The sequence below is a fragment of the Corvus brachyrhynchos genome, unplaced genomic scaffold (assembly GCF_000691975.1).
Source record: "Corvus brachyrhynchos isolate BGI_N302 unplaced genomic scaffold, ASM69197v1 scaffold69, whole genome shotgun sequence".
In the NCBI taxonomy this organism is placed as follows: Eukaryota; Metazoa; Chordata; class Aves; order Passeriformes; family Corvidae; genus Corvus; species Corvus brachyrhynchos.
In genome coordinates, this window is record NW_008240228.1 from 1,558,447 (window position 1) to 1,576,200 (window position 17,754).

The following is a 17,754-nucleotide window of genomic DNA, read 5'->3' on the forward strand; positions in this document are numbered from 1 at the left end:
GAACAACCAGCCTGACTCAGACCCCAGACTCCTGTTCCAATGGTGCTGAACTATTATTTTGTGTGGTCAGATGGGTGGTGGTTTTGGGACCATCTTGACAAGTCTGAAGCTCTGCCTCCCAAATGGATAAAGTGAGTTCTCACTATCTTGTGACTGCTCTGCAGGGAGTACAAACCACCCTGGATGTGCGGGTAAATGAGGGAAACACCTAGATGCTGTTTTTGAAGGCATCTAGAAGCTCGAATGTTCAGCTGCCGATAATGGCATGACATCTGCCATTTCTCAGCTGGTGGTGTGGTTTCCTTAAAATTTGGTCCTGATCTGTGTTTTAAATTGTAGAACAATTAAACTTCATGCACAAATAAAAAGCAGATCATATATTAGAGAATCTCTATTGGATTTTGAAGCAGGCTAGAAAGTACATAAACACCTTTAGTACAGACTGCTTTTCCTACATTGCTACTTTATTCCCTGTCTCAGCAGGACAGGGAAACATGCAACACACCTTCAACGAAACACATTTTGGAACAAAAGAAAATAAAACCCAGCTGAAATCCTACCTTAAATAGATCCACTCCATATCTTGGTCCCCTGTGAAGAGCAGCAGCTGTGAAACAGTCCAGAGACACCAGCGTTCAAACCCCTCTGAAACAAATGCAGGCAGCTCACCTCACACTGGCAGGTTCCTCTCACAATTGTACTACTTTTAAACCAACAGTATGCACTTCAAAGCAAGACTTTAACTGATCTACACTTGCAAAAATGTCAGAACAAGCCCGTTCTTGGTTCAACAGCTTGGGCAGTTCAGATTCGATTCAGCGTAGAAATTTTGCACCAGTCACAAAAAACTTCTACTTGAAAAGGAAAGATTAAAGTCTGTAAGAGCTGATGAGAATACCAGGAAAAGCAGGCAGTGAGGCAATGCCCAAAAAGCCAACTGCTGCACTCAGGTTCACTGCAGCTGCCTGTGTGCTTTCCCCCAGCAGAAAGCAGCAGAACAGAGAGAACAATAGAAAAAACAGGAGAAGTGGAGGGGGGAACCACTTTGACAAGTTTGATAAGCTCAGGAGATGAAGACTTTCTAAAAGATGAGGTAGAATAAAGGTGCAGGAAAGGGCAAACAATTCAGTTTCTCTGCCAAGCAGAAACTCTTGAGTTTTCCCATATCATAAAGGCCAATCAAGATTTTACGCAAGATAAGAGGATGCAGCTTGCCCACAAAAACTTAGAGTAGTTATACTTACATTTCCACTGGATTAAAATATGACAACTTGAGCATTTTTTTCATTTATTGAAGGCACTTCTTCAAAACCTTCTAAAGCAATTACAGAGAACTATGTTTTCCAAGAACATGCATGCCTGAAGAGGGAGCACATTCTAGGAAATACACAATCCTGTGTTAGAGGTACAAATTCCCTAATGGGTACTCTATCGGATTTTTTCTTACACGAGCTAAAATAGAGTCTTCAAATGCTGATCAACTCTAAATCTATTAAAATTGAAGTAAACCAGGAAAAACTCCACACTGCTACAAAAGCAAGTGCCAGACTATAAGCCTCATGGGGAAAATCTAAAAGACTAAAGTTCCTGGGAGTTTCATTATTGCACCAGTGGAGCAGAGATTTCTCCCTAACTGCTCCCCAAGCCCTGGGGTAGTCAGTCTGTACTTTCTCTAGTGTGTAAGGGATGGAAGAAATCAGAAGAGAGCACATAATAAATCAACTGACAGTCTCTAAAAAATAGCTGTCCTGTCTCCTTAACATGAGTGAGAGTAATGTTCTGAGGGCAGGAAGAATTCAGCTTTAGACTGAAAACATTCCCCTATTGGGGTACAGAAAGTGATCACTCTGTAGTTTAATCAGTCTCAGGCCTCTCTTTGAGGGAAATAGCGTGTTGCCTGCAACAGCACGTGTAATAATGTTTGCTGAAATATAAACTATGGCTATATACCCCAAGATGGAAGGTCAGAAGTCAACTGAGGATCTGGCCACAGATGTTCAGCAATAGAGATCAAAAAGCAATCTATCAAATCCAGTACTTTTCCTCAAGGAACAGGTTGCAGAAATTTCTCAACCCATCTCCTTTCACAGTAAGTGCACTCACCCTGCATGTAACAAAGCTGTGCACCACAAACTGCCAGGTTACTCAAAGACAAAGTTCATGCCTCCTAATTTCTCCTTGTCCTGTGTTCGAGTGTTTAAATATTTATATAGTGAGTTTGCTCTTATCCACAAACACAGCTCCCCTGAACCTCCGCAGTGCTTTCGAAGCCCATCTACCACAGTGAAGAATCACATGACACACCACTTAGTCCTCCCCCAGCCCTTGATACACGTTTCCTAAAGCTGACATTTGATATTATGGAATGTGTTGTAATCAATTCTTAAAGTTATAGCACCACGGGATTTTTATTAACTTGCACAACAACAACAACAAAAATCCAACAAAAAATGGGCCCTCATAATCAGTCAGCCTTGTTATATCCTGAAAGCTGCTTTAACAAGCAGGGAGTAATATAGTGTAATTGGTACTCCGCAATTTAATTGTTCTGTTCTTAAATCTAATATTGCAGCTGCGGGTTAAGTTTACACCACAGCTTTCAAGAGAAACATGAAAGTGTGGTACATCTGTGCAGCAGAAAGCTAAACATCTCTCATCTGATGTGTTTACAATGACATTTGATAGCATGGAATTGTTTGGAGCTCATTCTTAAAGCTGCAGAACTGCTTTTCAACGCTGCAAAAAAAAAAAAAAAGGAAAAAGCCTCCAATCTCCTTCCAGCAACTGAGCCCACACAAGCCTGATGATACCACTGCTGGCATGGCAGGGAAACTGCTGGCTGGAACAATTCCTTCAGGTAGCTTTGAGCATTTGTTACTCAGGCAGTGGACAAGGGGACAAGGGCATCTTCCTCTTCGGGTGATATAATAATTATTTGAAGAACAAACAACTCAAAAAAACTCCTGGACAGGACAACCCCTGACATGCATAAAACAGACAAAAATATTTCAAGAAATGTTATTACATGGATGACTGTAGCATGTATAGAAACGGTGGAGTTTTCTATTTAACAGGTGGCAGAACTGCTTATAGTATCTTGAACTTCACATTCTGTATAACTAACAGCTTCGGCATTATGTACTTGTTAGTGAATTTATTAGGCCCATAAGTAGTTCAAGAAACTTAGGAAGGGGCCCATAAATGTCATCTGCAGTTTGTGAACTGCAAGTATCTGACTGTTTTGATCAAGGTTTTTACGGGAAAGTTAAATGGTTATTAAAATTATTTACTACTGCGCCACAAAAAGGGAGCAAGCCTGCTGAAGAACTTAGGTAGTGATAAGATGTGATAGGTTGTAGGTCAAACGCGTTGGCAGAAACGCATTTCTGTTTACGTCTAAGCCCAAAGTTTTGTACAATTCAAAGTTGAAAGTGCATTTAAGAGGCCGAGAAAAGGTCTGTGGAGGGGAGGAGGAATTTTCCCTTTCCTGTAACCTGCTGTCAGAAATACAATCTCATCAGGCTACTTTTCTTGTTCTCAGCATTAGCCTTTTTCTAACATTTTCTGTCCTTGGAGAAATGCATGATAGTGCAACTTAGTTAAAGAGGTCACTTTCTGCTCATTCCTTTGTAGCAGTCCACACTGGCATCTCGATTTATGATCTTTAACAGATAAAAGTCAGTCTCACTGATGAAGCTCAGCTATATTACACTGGAATCTATTAACTTTTTAAACTTTATTATTTCAGTCACAATTAAGACTATCCGAAGCCTCTTCATAAAAAGGGGCCATATCAAAAGCCGTATGTTAGCAACTGGATCAATGGATGCATTCATTCTGCATCAAAAATACCGTAAGAAGAACAGATCTCTCCTGGGGAGGCAAATCTGTATCAATATTCCAGTCTCTTGAATACAGAAATTTGATACAACGTGATGCAACACCCGAGCTTCCCCTTCTTTCAATTAACTGAGAAATAAAAATTGTCCTTAGAAGGGAAGAAATGCATTTGTATTGTTTAGTTTTCGGGTTTTCCGCCCTTTCATAGCATCATAATGTTCTCTTCATGGGTGGAAAACTTAATCTTCAAGTTCAAGCCTAGATTCTTCATACAGTTCAGGATGAGATGACTTGGAATACCGGGAATATTTCAGATGTAGAAAATCACCCAATTCATCCAGAGCATTCAAAACCTGTAAGATCATGATATTTTGTCAATTCTATTGGAAAAGAAATGAAGTTCTAGTAACTTCTACTTTACTGCAGAACAAGAAGATTATAAAAAGAACATCAATCAAAGTTTAAAAGACAGACTGGCAAATTTTGCATTCATCCTAGAACAGTGAACATCAATACAGTCGTAGATGTACAACAGCATCTATGAGAAAGGAATTTGCTCCTTCAGTAGGTTACGGTTTATTAGTAAGCGCATTAATTGAGCACAGATGAAAAAAATTACTTTTTCTAAAAGCATAGGGAGGTTACAACCCAGGCAAAAATTATCTTTGCTTGTGCAAAAGAAACGTGTAAGCTATACTTCAGTATTTCTCCATAGCTCCCAAAGACTGGAGTTGCCAATGCATTTTCTTAGGTAGGACTCAGCCCCCAGTGCTGAGCAGAGTCAGCATAAACAGTCTGAATAGTTGAAGATAATTTTAATGAACGCCATTATCTTACATTAATATAACAGAGACATTTAATTTTTGTTCATTAATACTGTAATGCAATTTGCTGAGCTGAGTCGCCAGCTTTCAGTAGATTCAAAATGTAGGCAGGGAATTCTGTATCATAGGGTAGCAGCTCAGTGTTTTGCAGCACCTGACCCACATTCAAGAGCAGCCAACTTTTTGGCATCAAAGAAGGAAAGAGCAATTTTGATTTTGAGCCTGTTTCTGTTAAGTCACTAAAACAAGCTCATGAACAACAAGATGTAATTTAGAACAAAAAGAAGTAATTTAGTAATGGTTTATGCAGAGAGATAGCTTCCAGGTCATTAAGGAAGTTATTCTTGGGAGCTTGCCCTTTCATGGATCTTTCCTCTTTAGTTCCAGGCTGAGATACGAAACAAATTTTGTGAAAGGGAAACATTTTCATCGTGCTTGTTACCTGTTGTTACCCTGGGTTTAGGCACACTCACAAAGTGTTTTGTCCTAAAAGCTTTGCATCTGCAAGTAATTAAACTCAGGGCATTTCCATTCCCCCAAACTGTAAGAGTGCCACAAGTACTGTGGCAAGACCACAGCACGTTCAGTGATGACTGGGGAGCGTCAGATCTTCCCTGGAAGCAGCAATGTGAGGTAGCAGGAAGTGAACGTACAATGATGGCCCAAAAATGTGGTGGGCTTGACATTTGGGGGCAGGGGGAAAGGAAGAAAATCAAAGCAGCAGCCTCAAGAGATTAATCTTCAGATCAACTTCATTGCCTGTTACCAGTTACATAAGCCAAAATCCACACAGTCAAACAGCAGAAGCTGGCAAGGACCAACACGAGAGCTATGCTCTGTTCTACAAAATACTACCTTAACAGTATTGTACCTCGTTAATAACTACTGCACCTTTAAAAGCAGCAGGAATTTTACACTGCACACATGCAAGGCAGGTTTTTGATGTTGTTTGAAAGTTACCTACACTGGTATGGGAGCTGGTCAGCAGGGCAAGGCTCTGGCCTCCACATCCATGCGCATCTCAGGATGCAAAAGGAGAGTCAGGAGCTCTCTGCAGGCACAAGTGCTTGTCTGCATGAACCAGTGGCATATTTAACTCAAATGCCTTTCCACGTTCAAGGATTTTTTGCTTTGACCATCACACTCGTGCGAAGAGAGGAAAAACAAAGCCTGAAATTTATTGTTAAGCCTCTGTGTTTCATGCCTCCAAGTTGGCTTATTATGAGAATGAAAGAGCGTATCTCAAGCCAGGCCAAAAACACCTTCGGCAAGAAAGGGAGACGGAAAATTTCAAAGAGTTTATTTTAAACACATTTCTGACTGCGATGGAACGGAGGTTTACGATGGAAGCCTCAACATACTGTTAATGGTATTTCTGATATCCGAGAAAGATACGGAAGTGAGACTGGCCAGACAGCACCAACTAAACTTAATTAGGTTCAAACAGTTCCAAATACTGTTTGCAATTTCCACCTGTACCCCCAAGGCTGTCCCATATACTTCTGCAATTCAAGAAACATGGGGAAATATGGAATAGAAATATGCGTATGGAAAACTTGATTTTCAATTATTTCCATATCATTTTGGGTTTCCTACTCTGATAGTTTTGACATAGCATTTAACTTTTGTCTTGCTGTGCTGTTCATGCAGGTTTTTATTAGTGATGACAGATTTGGTCATTCTTAGAAATAGAAGAACATAAGAAGTTAACTCTCCGATAATTTATTTCAGAAAATAAAATGTATAAGGCTCAAATGCCTTTAAAGATCAAGTGACAAGGCCAGAAAAACAAATGTAAAAATGAATTATTGAGATTCAAAGTAACAGAGGCACAGCTTCTCCCAGCCTCCTTTGCACCTGAAGTTAATTTGGGCAGGACATCTGCTGTGCTTACCGTGTCTAACATCTCCCGTGTATGTGCAGCTGACACACAAAACCGAGCCCTGGATTCTGTGATAGGAGTAGCTGGAAACCCAACCACGACCACCCCGATATTTTTTTCTAACATGCGTCTTGCAAAAGCCCTAAGGAGAGAAAAAGTAGAAGGAGAAAAATCAGAAATAAATTATCTCCAATAAACTGAACACAGAGAGAAAACATTCAGATATAATGCAACAATAGATAAAATCCTGTTTTCGACTGATTGAATATTCCCATTGATTTCCATAAAAGCCAGAATTTTACCAGTAGGATTGAGACTGTTTGCTGCTTAGCCACTCATGAAGCCAAGTGGGTGTCAAATCCTAGAAATGTGATGGCAGAGAGGGCACTGCATGATGAACAATTCATTTCTGTCAATGAAAGTCTCTGAGTACAAATCAAACCATGCGGACATTCACAGTCCCTAAGCATGGAAGAGGTTGGGCTTGTGGAAAGTATGAATGCTTGGTTCCTGAACATCAATAGGAATAAACCAATCTGTGTGATAGTTTATTTGCCCTCACAATTACTCTGCGAGTTAAGAAGGCTTGTGTGGTATGTATGAGACCTAGAGCTCACAGCCACCCTAAGCTACTTGCAAATTCTCCCTACAGCTCAACCCTGACATTATGCTACGACTGACTTCTGGTCTGTGTGCCCAAGTCAGTGCACAAGTAAGTGCTGCTTGAGTGGAACTGAATGGTAAAACATGCAAAATCCATTCAAACACCAGATGGGACAAAAAGGCATTCATCTAAACCAATTCATACATCAAAGGCAACATGTCTCCTTTAATGATTACAAATTAAAAACCAAAAAATTCAAATGAAAAATGTTATCAAAAGTATTATTCCAGACCACGTTAAAAAAGGAAAAGAGAAAGATTTTAAAATTCTGAATTCTGGAACAACTCAAAATTAAATCTACGGGCAAATCTAAAAGAAAGCAGAACTAAATGACGTATTCAACTAACAGTGTATGTTCCTCCTGGGAAGCACCTACCACACAACATCATCTTCTTCAACATATACCAAATAACCATGAACATGAATAGTGCTTGTTTTGCCAGCAAAACAAGTACTTTTTTTCAACACTTACCCTATTTTACCAGGCATATAAAGGAGCAAGGGAACAACAGGAGAATCATCATTGCCATAAATGATGAAGCCCATTTCATGCAGTTTTCGTCTGAAGTACCTTGTGTTTTTCTCCAGCTGACGCACTCTTTGGAGCCCTGAAATGAGCCAGTCAGGAGAACAGTCAGTGTAAAGATCATAACTGGGGTCTAGTCACAGGCAAGAATCAGGGCTGGGGGTAACAGTTTGGCTGAAATGTAAATGTTGCTATTTGACTGAGAAGAAAAACACAGAATGAGCTAAATACAACTACACTGATTATTGTGGCATTGTGGGACGGATGGCTGATACTCCTGTAATTGTGAGGTGCCTTCCCATGGCAGAAACAGTCCCTCTCTGGGGATAGACATGTGGGCAATTCCCTGGACTTTGTTGTGCTAAATAAAGCCTCCTAGATGACACACACCTACAGAGAAGTAGTGCAGACATGTAAATAGAGAATTTATTTCTCGGTGTAATTGAGTATTATCTCTGCATTGTCCCTGGCCTCATTTAGTCATGGATGCACAGATGTGACCCCCGGCAAAACTGACAGAAGAGTTGAAACCAATTATTTTTATGAAGGAAAAGGACAAAAAACATCAAAGAAAAAATGTGCTTGAAAAGACATTTCAGCCATTTCTTTTGCAGTGCCACTAAGGAGGTGGTTTCTGACAAGTGCAACTGCTTCCCAACCCATTGCATAAAGAGAGAAGAGACATGCTCTACATTACTGTAGTAAGAGATATCATATGTCCTTTCACTACTCCACCTGCATTATATTTAATCAGTAAGCTGATCTATGTGCTGCTTTTCCACTGCTGTGAGGTGCTGACAGGGATGGTGCCACCTCCTCCACACCCACATCCCTGTCCAGTGCCAGTCCAAGCTGACACGGCCACACAGCAAATCGAGCCAGGTCTGTCATCTGCCTGACCTCACCAGAAACAAAACTGGCAAGCCACCATTAAGCAGATTGAGTCTCTAAACCTGATTGCTGTTCAGCAGCTTGGATCTGCCCAGCAGAGGTGGTGAGAATGTGTGGTAAGACTGGGATTTAGCAGGACCCAGTTACTCTTAGCTTTCATTTTCCTGCTGTTCATCAGCCCATACTTTCAGTATCACTTACATTATGTCACCAGACATGAACACTGAAACCTCCAGTACAACTCATTTCCTCTTTGCCTTTGCACAGATGTGTTATGTTTTCACTCTCCATTTACGTTTTCATTTTACTTTACATTTTGTTCGCTTCATTCTTCATTTACTACTTTCTGCTGTCACTGTTCTCTCACTGGATGCCTGTTTCCTAATTCCCCATCTTGCTCTGTGCAACCACAGTGGCCAGTAAGGCATTTGTAGCAGCTACATGCCACCTTTGGCAGATTTGTCCTCAGACCACATTCTGCCCCACCATCTGCTCTGGCTTTTCTTCCTTTTCCCTCTTGGCTGACGTGGGGATCACCATACCTACATGAACCTCTTTTCCATTAATATGTCTGAACATGTGTAGGTTTGAACAAGATCTACTACTTCATCTGTTCTGTATCCTCCCGAGTCAAGGTTCTGTCAGTTTTCTGGCTGGGAAATTTATAGGAAAAGTGGGACTTGCTTCACAGTGATCGGTGTTTTGCTTGAACAAATTAAAAGATCTCATAAAAACAGTGCATTTGTAACTTTATGCACACAACTGCCCATGCAGACAACCTGTTACTTACAGTCTCAGTCATTCAGTTTAAAGCACTCAGTGGAAGAGATCTGCTGGGTTAGAAAAGGCCACAAATAGTTTAACCATCTCTCTAATGCTGCTAAAGCAAAAACAGCTGTGCCAGAGCAAGGAAAACAAATGAAACACAAAAGCATCCTACTACAAAGCTTTCCAGTCACTAATAAAAACAATAGTCTGTGGTATTTCCAAAAATATTTTTGGTGTAGTAGATCTCAAAGAAACAGGAGGAAGAGGAGGGGAGGGGAGATGATGGTAAGGAAAGGGAGTTAGAGAATAATGTGGCTGAAGTCTAAAGAGAGATTTTTCCCTTGTTAAAATTTGTAAAGATGTTATTAGCACCTCCTCAATGTCTGAGTTACAAGGAAGAGGGTGGGGAGTAATCTGAACTGGGGGTTCAAAGCAACTGCTGTTTCTTGCTATATAAGCAGCCCCTGAGCTTGTTTCCAAACTCTCAGTTGGAAAGCATTTGAAACTACTAGATTTTCAATTAGGGAAAGTTTTTCATAAATGCAGATGTTCTTGGTGAGTGCAGTTTAAGACTTGCTGCCTTCTCCTTTCTATTCACGCGTTTACCACAGAGCTGGAAACACAGTGTGAGCCATGCAAGATTCCAGGCGGTGCTGTTCGCTATTTATCAAAACATATGTGCAGGGCCCAGAGGTGATCAGTTTGTCTCTACTTAGTTTTGGTGCCAGAAATTTATACTCCAGCTAAGGAAACTTTACAGCTGAAAGAGGAGGTTCAGACAACCCCTCAAAAGTCAAACACCTCTTCCTTTCTAATCTTCCTTTCCCGATTCTACATCCTCAACTGGTTTGTGATGCGAGATCTCCCCTTTCAAGACTCCCTATGGAGCTCATTTCAAGCCAGCCAGTGCTGATGCAAAAGAGCCACTTGAATGTTTTAGCAACATCCCAGAATACTAATTTCATTTGCAGGGATGCATTAAAGAGCCAAATAAAAGATCAGAGCACTCCCATATATCTGGAGGGAAAAAAAGCACATTAGGAGACGATTGCTACACACACTCTATTTGTGGGTGGGTGGCTGGGAGGAACCTACTTCTTTACCAAATGTCAACACTTTCCTTTCTCATGTTAAGTTTTGTGGTCAAAGACCACAGACACACATCATATACACAGGCTTCTTATACGCTGTCCCAATAAGAGCAATAAAACCATTAAAATTTGTAGCTGTATATTTCAACACTGTTTTTCATTCCTTTATGGGACCTTCCAATGTCAGATAAAGAGGTAGATCTGAGCAAAACATTTATTTTTGTTTCATTGGCCTGATTTTCCCTTTACACTGCAGATTAAGAGTGATGAATTCAGTTTAGAATCAGGTCTTAGTCCAAATGCACTGTAGTATGTTTAACTAAAACCACCACATTTAGAAAGTATTTTCTTTGATTCCTGAGGCTGTGATCTCGCATCCTTTAATATTTATTGAGTGAAAATCTGCAGAGCAGACCCTTGAGCTAAAATAATATGGCTGCATCTATGTGAGTGTAAGAATTTACCTGTATGGGACTAATTAGAGGATCAGGTCCCTAGACAGTAAATATATGTGTTAGAAAATTCTTACTTTGCAAAATCCTTGAGGATTTACAGTCTATGCAAAGAGCTTACAGCACAGCAAGCAGCATATCCAGAGAGTTATATTCCATAAAATATGTGAACCACAACACAGCACATGTTTGGAAAAAACAGCCTGGACAGGGAAAACCAACCCTCCTCTATTTAAAACTAAGCCCACTAATGCCCCAGAGTATTCAGCTAAGGCTGAGAATGACTTTATTAAGTGCTCTACATCTTCTTATTGACTGAATTAAGAAGGGACAGAAAGAGAGAAAAGTAAACGATAAACAATTCCCAAGTTTCACAAGTTATCTTCATGCTGGTGGGAACACACACAGCCAGTTTATGGGGATTTTTCTGAAATAAAGGATTAGTTGCCTGGATGGTACAAGAAAAGCAGATTTACTGCATCAGCAATCCACCTTCTGCTGGAAAATTTAGAGTTTTCATTTGGTTGCACCACTTTAAAAATATTTGGTTTACTGCAAAGTTCTAAGGTGTCGGCAATTCTGGGAAAAATGCTGATTATATTTTTATGTGACACACATCATTGCATACTGCTGGCTTTAGCTCATTAGTTTCTGCAGGCTTTTAGAAAGCTTTATAGCTCAAAATTAATATGGTTTAGTTGAAAGAAAAATACAAAAAGAAGGCAAGAGAGAGAGAGAAATGATAAAATGTAGTAGCTTGCTCATAATTTCTTTGAAGCAACAAGCTTTTTAAGAGAGCCACTTGGAGAAACAGACTTGGCAGAAGCTTTGTCACACACTTTCAGGGTACCTGACATCAGGAAGGCATCCTGACTACATGTCTGAGGGCCTGATCCCAGGCTGGCTTTACCTGGCACAGCTCTGTGCACTTCAGTAGAACTCTGCTGTTTATGCCAGCTGAGGACCTTATCCTGGCAGTGAAAGAGGCAGTAAAATTATCAGCTCTCTAAAACAAAAGTTCATTTTCCTCTTCCACAGATGTCTGCTTTTGCCTCCCACAGAATGTTCATAAGCAGAGAAGCTGCCTGCATTCAATTCCTGCACAAACAGTCTACCTTTGAACTCTTCCTGTAGGCTTCTACCCTTGGAAGTTGTGACTCAGTCTATTGAAAACAGGAATAAACAACCCGTAGCCTTTCATATCAAGATCTCAGGTGTAGGAGGGGAAGGAGAGCTATTTTTCCTGAACCCGTTCCAGGAAAGATAACCCCACGCCTTACTGGCTTTTGGCATGCGGTGGGCTCTTCAAGACACAAATCCACCTGCTTTAATCTTCTCCAGCTGTTGTTTCATAGGGTCCTTGTAGATAATTACACAATTGGACTTTCACATACCAGTGTCAGTGTTCCTTGGATGGGGAACTCAACTCCCTGCCTTCCTCTACTAACAGCTAGATAGGAAAAAGCAAACTTCCATAGGCTGAAAAAAAATTGGAAAACAATAGCTCTTTCCCACTAAACTATTGCAGATGGACAGATTTTTTTCCCTCTGGTTCCATTATAAGAGTAACACACATGCAGCTCCATGTGCATTAAATCACATATAGAATGCTATAAAGTTGGGGTGCCTAAAGGAAATATGTTCTCAGATAAAACAATCTTCATCAAAAATAACTTTGCAATGAACTGGGGAGAAGTGAAGACATTTACTTCTACAATCTAATGCTAACTAGAAACCTAGTGATTTCAACTTAATTCAGCTGCTAAATAAGCCCTTAAGGACTTATTTGAACTGTGAACTGCTGCAAAACACTGTCCAGAGAAGATTATGGGAAGAAAAATGGAAATTTCAGTTGAAGCAGAAAGGAGAAAAATTGTAAAGATTGGGTCATTTTTACCTTATTTCTTGGATGAGTCAGCTCTGCCTAGCCAGCACCTTATCTATATTCAGATATACAATGCAGGGACAGAGCAGCCAGCCTTGGCTGAGTCCTGTTTACTCCCAGCGCAGGTGATTAATCACGAAGCAGGTCCGTCCCGCCGCTGAAAACCAGCCAGCGCACAACGCGCTCCATCTGCATCCCATTAGGTGTTTCTGAAGCGCCAGGGATCCGGATGCTGCGAGAAGCGGCACATCGCTGCTTTGCGCTCGGCAGGCTGAGGCTTTGCTGCTTTGAGCCAGGCAGGTGCTGGATTCCTCGGGCACCGCAGCGCCAGCGGCATCTGCAGCAGAGGAGGGATCCTCACTCTCTTCCGGCAGCAAAGACACCCTGGAAAGGGGACTGTGTCATGGAGCTGCCTGCCGCTGTCCCTGGGGAAAGCGTAGCTGTCACTGCTGGGGGACAGGTCACATCCAAGTCTGACATCCTTCCTCTGCCTGCAGGTGATGCTTATTTCAGGATACAGGGAACATCTATCCATGGGTAGGGTCTGCTAGAGGACTCCAGCACAGGTTTAACTTTGAATGGGGAAAAAGTGACTGCAAATGAGGTAGAATTCAGTTAATCCTCAGAGATCTTACAAGTCACTGCAAATGCTGTTAGTCCAAAGCCCCTGCTTGTTCAGATCCACTGACTCTCCGTGCATACATTTGATGCCCTGTGGCAGGTGAATCCCATGGCAGGTGTCTCCACCAGAACAGCATATCTCATTCATTTTGAGCAAAGATGTCTAAATTTAGCTCTGTTTCATCATCCACTGCTGGGAGAACATCTGTGTTGTTCAGCATATACAAATAACTGTGGCAGCATATTATTATCACTAATATCTTCACTGTTGTCGTGACTGGAAGCCCTAGTCATGGAGCCAGTGCTGTGCAAACAGGGAATAAATGTGCTTAAGGGCTTGAAATGTGACCACATACTTACTGGGAATATTAACTTAAAATTAAGCCAGGGTTCAAGCATTCTGCTTGCTAAGGACCTAAGAGAAGCAATCCCCTCAGAATGAAGCTGCAAAACAAGAATTTGAAAAAGAAAGACTTCAGCATGACTGATTCTGCAAGCTGTTTTGAGCAGGTCCAAGGGGTCCCTCGCTAAGTCACTTGCAGATTTAAAGCTTAGAGCAATAGCTTCATGACCAGTCCAGTCTGGCAGACATTGATTTTGCTGCAAAAGGGATTGTTCCTCTCAGCTCCAGCTGCTCAAGTCCTGGCACTGGGACTCATGGAGCCATATGGCAGATTGGCTCTGGGAACCAGTCTGGGTGTGGACTAACCATGAGTGGGAGGGCTGGTTGCTTTTCAGCTACATCAGTGCTCTGATTCAGTTCATTGCATGGCTGCACGAACACCCACACTGGCGTAGGGAGAAGGGGCACGAGAAACAGGATGGGCAGGCGGAGGAGAAACTGAGGACAAGACTGCCCTTCCTTGTGCCAGTGCTGGCTTATGCCAGCTTGTAGTGATGTGGAACTAAGGTTTCTGAATTTAGAGGATCCTGGCAAAGCAAAACTAATATTTTCAAAAGACTCTGGAGGACAGATAGCAGAGGAAAATGCTGGAAACTGACTTTAAGGAGCTGGTCCTCCATTTATACAAAAAATCTGAGACCAATGGAAATACCTTTAAAAAGGAACCTTTAAAAAAACAATCTCTTTAATGCCAAACCAAAACAGAAAGTGGCATTCTGCCACTTCTCACGATCTGAATGAGCTCAAATGCAAGAACTCAAGTGCTTGCTAAAAACACAAATGAAAGCTAGTAGTTACAAAAAGATAAACCAATCAGCACAAATGGGAGAGTAAATGAACATTTTAAAGGAACACTTCTAATCTAAACAACTTCAGGAATTATCTTTTAACAAAACATCTTTTACTAGTTTGAGAGGACAGGCTTTTAAATGTTTTAGCATCCCATAAAAACATGAAAAATGCCCACTGCTGTGAATTATTGTTTGCCATGCATTAAACAGAAAAAATATTTCCTTTACAAATGCTGCAATTTGCTTTTTACACCAGTATAATCTATTATTAATTAAAAAAATTGCTTTGGATTTCCCAGCAGTCTTAACTCCGTCTGCCTAGTGGTTCTATTTTATACCTATCAAATTTAAGTGTAAAAATATGCTTTTGGTATTCTCATGCAGAAAGGGGGGAGGAAGAAAAGGTCTGAGGTCACAGCTGGAGGGGCTGTGTTGCATGCAAGTAAGTGTACTTGCAAATTTGTGCGGGGTCCAAACACTCTGAGTCAACTCCAGTCTCATCATGGGATAAAACCACGAAGGCAGCTGCTGAGTTTCCTGAGGTATCTCCAGTGGTGTAATGAGAAGCCACAAGGAGAACACATAAAGAATATCTATATAATGAAATATAAAGAGTAAATGCCATGGGAACTTCTGCTTCCCATATTTCCTAATAAATGAGCTGAGATACATTTGAGATGAAAAGGCCACAAAGGCTTAAGAGGGATAAAATTGTTTCTTTTTTTTTTTTAAATAGACTACATGAGCCGAACTGTGGAACTTGCTGCATTATGACATTACTAGAGGAAATAGAGCTGCCAGAAGTTCATACACTTTTGAACAACTCTATTATAGGAACTATGAAAGTACCTATGATGTTATGGTACTAAGAACGAATGTGTTTTGTTCTGCAAGACATCGATTTTCACAGTTCTGTGAAACATGGCACTGAGAAAAACAGGACTTTTACTCCACTGAAAATCTGATTTCACATTTGCATTTTTTTGTAGTAAAAAATTTTGATTCTTTGGACATAGTCACTCAAGAAATACTGGCAATATGGACCTCAACCTAGTCCTCTTTCCCAGGCAGGAAAAATGCTGTATATCAGTTTTGAGGGAGCTACTACCTTCTCCTAATTTAGCATTTCTTGCCCTTCATTTTCTCAAGTCACCACAGAAAACACAACAAAAGAAGGAAACTGCAATAGCTGGCTGTGGGCTCTGCAGTATCCTCCCAGTCACATTGTCATTAATGTCTCACAACCATCACAAGTGTTGGTAGGGGACATACCCTCATGTTTATGCTGAAACAGACATTGGCTGTGGGTAACTTCCAGCTGAACAGTTTAGGTTTCACAGAATCACCCTGAAAGTGCTAACCTGTTCCTTCCTTGTGATGAAGCAGTACCCCCTGGGCCCATAAACATCTATTCATATCCTGCAGTCATGCATCTGGTATACTGATCCTGTCCTGGAAATGCACATCTCGATTCCTTTTCCAAACAACCATATTCTTACTAATTGAAAATAAAGGAAGAAAATATATAAGATCAATCAATTGGATACACACCAGGATGCACAGACAGTACTGCTGCACTTCTGGGCCCTAGCATTACCTACTACATAATTTCATCTGTGCTAGTCTTTTCTAGATCAGCTGCCTAACAAATTAGTGGAGAATAACTAGCAAGAAATCGAAGGGAATGTAATAGTCTTATATCTGGGAAAATAAAGAAGACCAAAAAATATGGATTTTTCTGAGCAGCAGCTTAAATGACCAAATCAGTTTTCCTTCTCTTAGTTTTCTGTTAACCTGCCAAGGAGTCAGTCATGATGTTCAGATGGAAGAACATGCTGGATTAACACATTTGTTTTCCCCTTATTTCATCCTCTTTCCAACAAACACCATCTAGTTCACATGGAACTCTTTAGCAAACTCTAATTTCATTATTTTCTAAAACATTCCCAGTAACTTTTGCAAGGCTCACTCCCCTAGAGAAATGACCTCTGGAGGATAAGCCATTGGTGGACATCTCCTTAAAAAGGATTCCCTTTATAAGGGATAATCATCCAGTGGGCAGAGAATGCCATTTAAAACAAATTGCAAAATAAACTCCTATGGATCTGAGAGGCCTCCAGAGAACATGTGGTCGATACTACCCTGCAGCAACTTCGGTTCACTTGAAACTTCTCTGCTCCACAGCTCATGCCCTCACAAGAACAACTCACATGCAGGATTCACCATTTTCTGTGATAGCGGACCAAAAGAACTCTGCCAAGGTCATTGTCCTAGGAATCAAAAATATCTAAGGAGAGACAGTGCTTTCTCCCTTCTGTTCCTTGCTCCTTTCTAAGCCACCACCTTCCTCTCTCTGATGCCAAAGCAACACATTGTAGTGTGGTCCAGCAGAGCATTTTTTTCCCTGTATTTTGGGTTGTGGGGTTTTTTTGTAGTCCACAAGACAGCCTAATGAAGGGAGGCCCACATGAAAGAAAACCCAAAGACTAAAATAATGAGTCTGGCTCAGAAGGACAAGAAACAATTTTACACATCATAGCCAGCTTGCTAGCCTTTGTGCAATGAGTTGTGATATATGATTTATTCATTTGTTTTTCTAATCATTTGCATTTCATATTACAAGACAATTTTTTAAAAACTGACAAAACACTAATTTATTTCATAACGGATTTGCAGAAGACTTAAAAAGCTCTTATTTTGCGCAGAAAAACAAACATTGTGTCATTAAACAACACTGCTTGTGGAAGAGAAAATGCTTCAAGCTCTTAGCCCTAAGACAGACACGCACATCTTAAATCTTGAACCCAGTTCTCCTCTTACCCTGCACTGAACTGCATACAGAATCACGCTAGCCGAAGAGCGTTCTCAACAGGCTTTGAAGGCCTGGAAGCGCTCTGCATGTTCCATGCTCCACACGCGGCATCTGCGCGATCCGGCAAGCGCCCGCGCAGGGAGCGCCCGCGCAGGGAGCGCGCCCGGCCCGACGGCCCGCAATCCTTGGCCCTGGGCTTCAAGAAACGTGCCGGAGGTGGTCTCTTATATTGAACATACGTAGGCATCAGCACATGCAGCAGTGACCTTCCAAATTTCAAGCTGGAAGCAGTTTTTACGCTCTG

At 41.1% G+C, this 17,754-nt stretch overlaps 1 protein-coding gene across 4 annotated transcripts in view; it reads right to left on the bottom strand.

Moving 5' to 3' along the window:
* Positions 1–218: 218 nt before the first annotated feature.
* SPTLC3 (serine palmitoyltransferase long chain base subunit 3) overlaps positions 219–17,754 on the bottom strand; it is a 90,343-nt gene continuing 72,807 nt past the window's right edge. For all 4 annotated transcript variants that reach the window (XM_017745332.1, XM_008642005.2, XM_017745333.1 and 1 more), the window contains 3 exons: positions 7,683–7,818; positions 6,559–6,688; positions 219–4,193 (listed from right to left, as the gene is read on the bottom strand). In XM_017745332.1, coding sequence (XP_017600821.1) covers positions 4,080–4,193; positions 6,559–6,688; positions 7,683–7,818 — 380 coding nt within the window. In that variant the 3' untranslated portion in view covers positions 219–4,079. The remainder of the gene's footprint in view (positions 4,194–6,558; positions 6,689–7,682; positions 7,819–17,754) is intronic.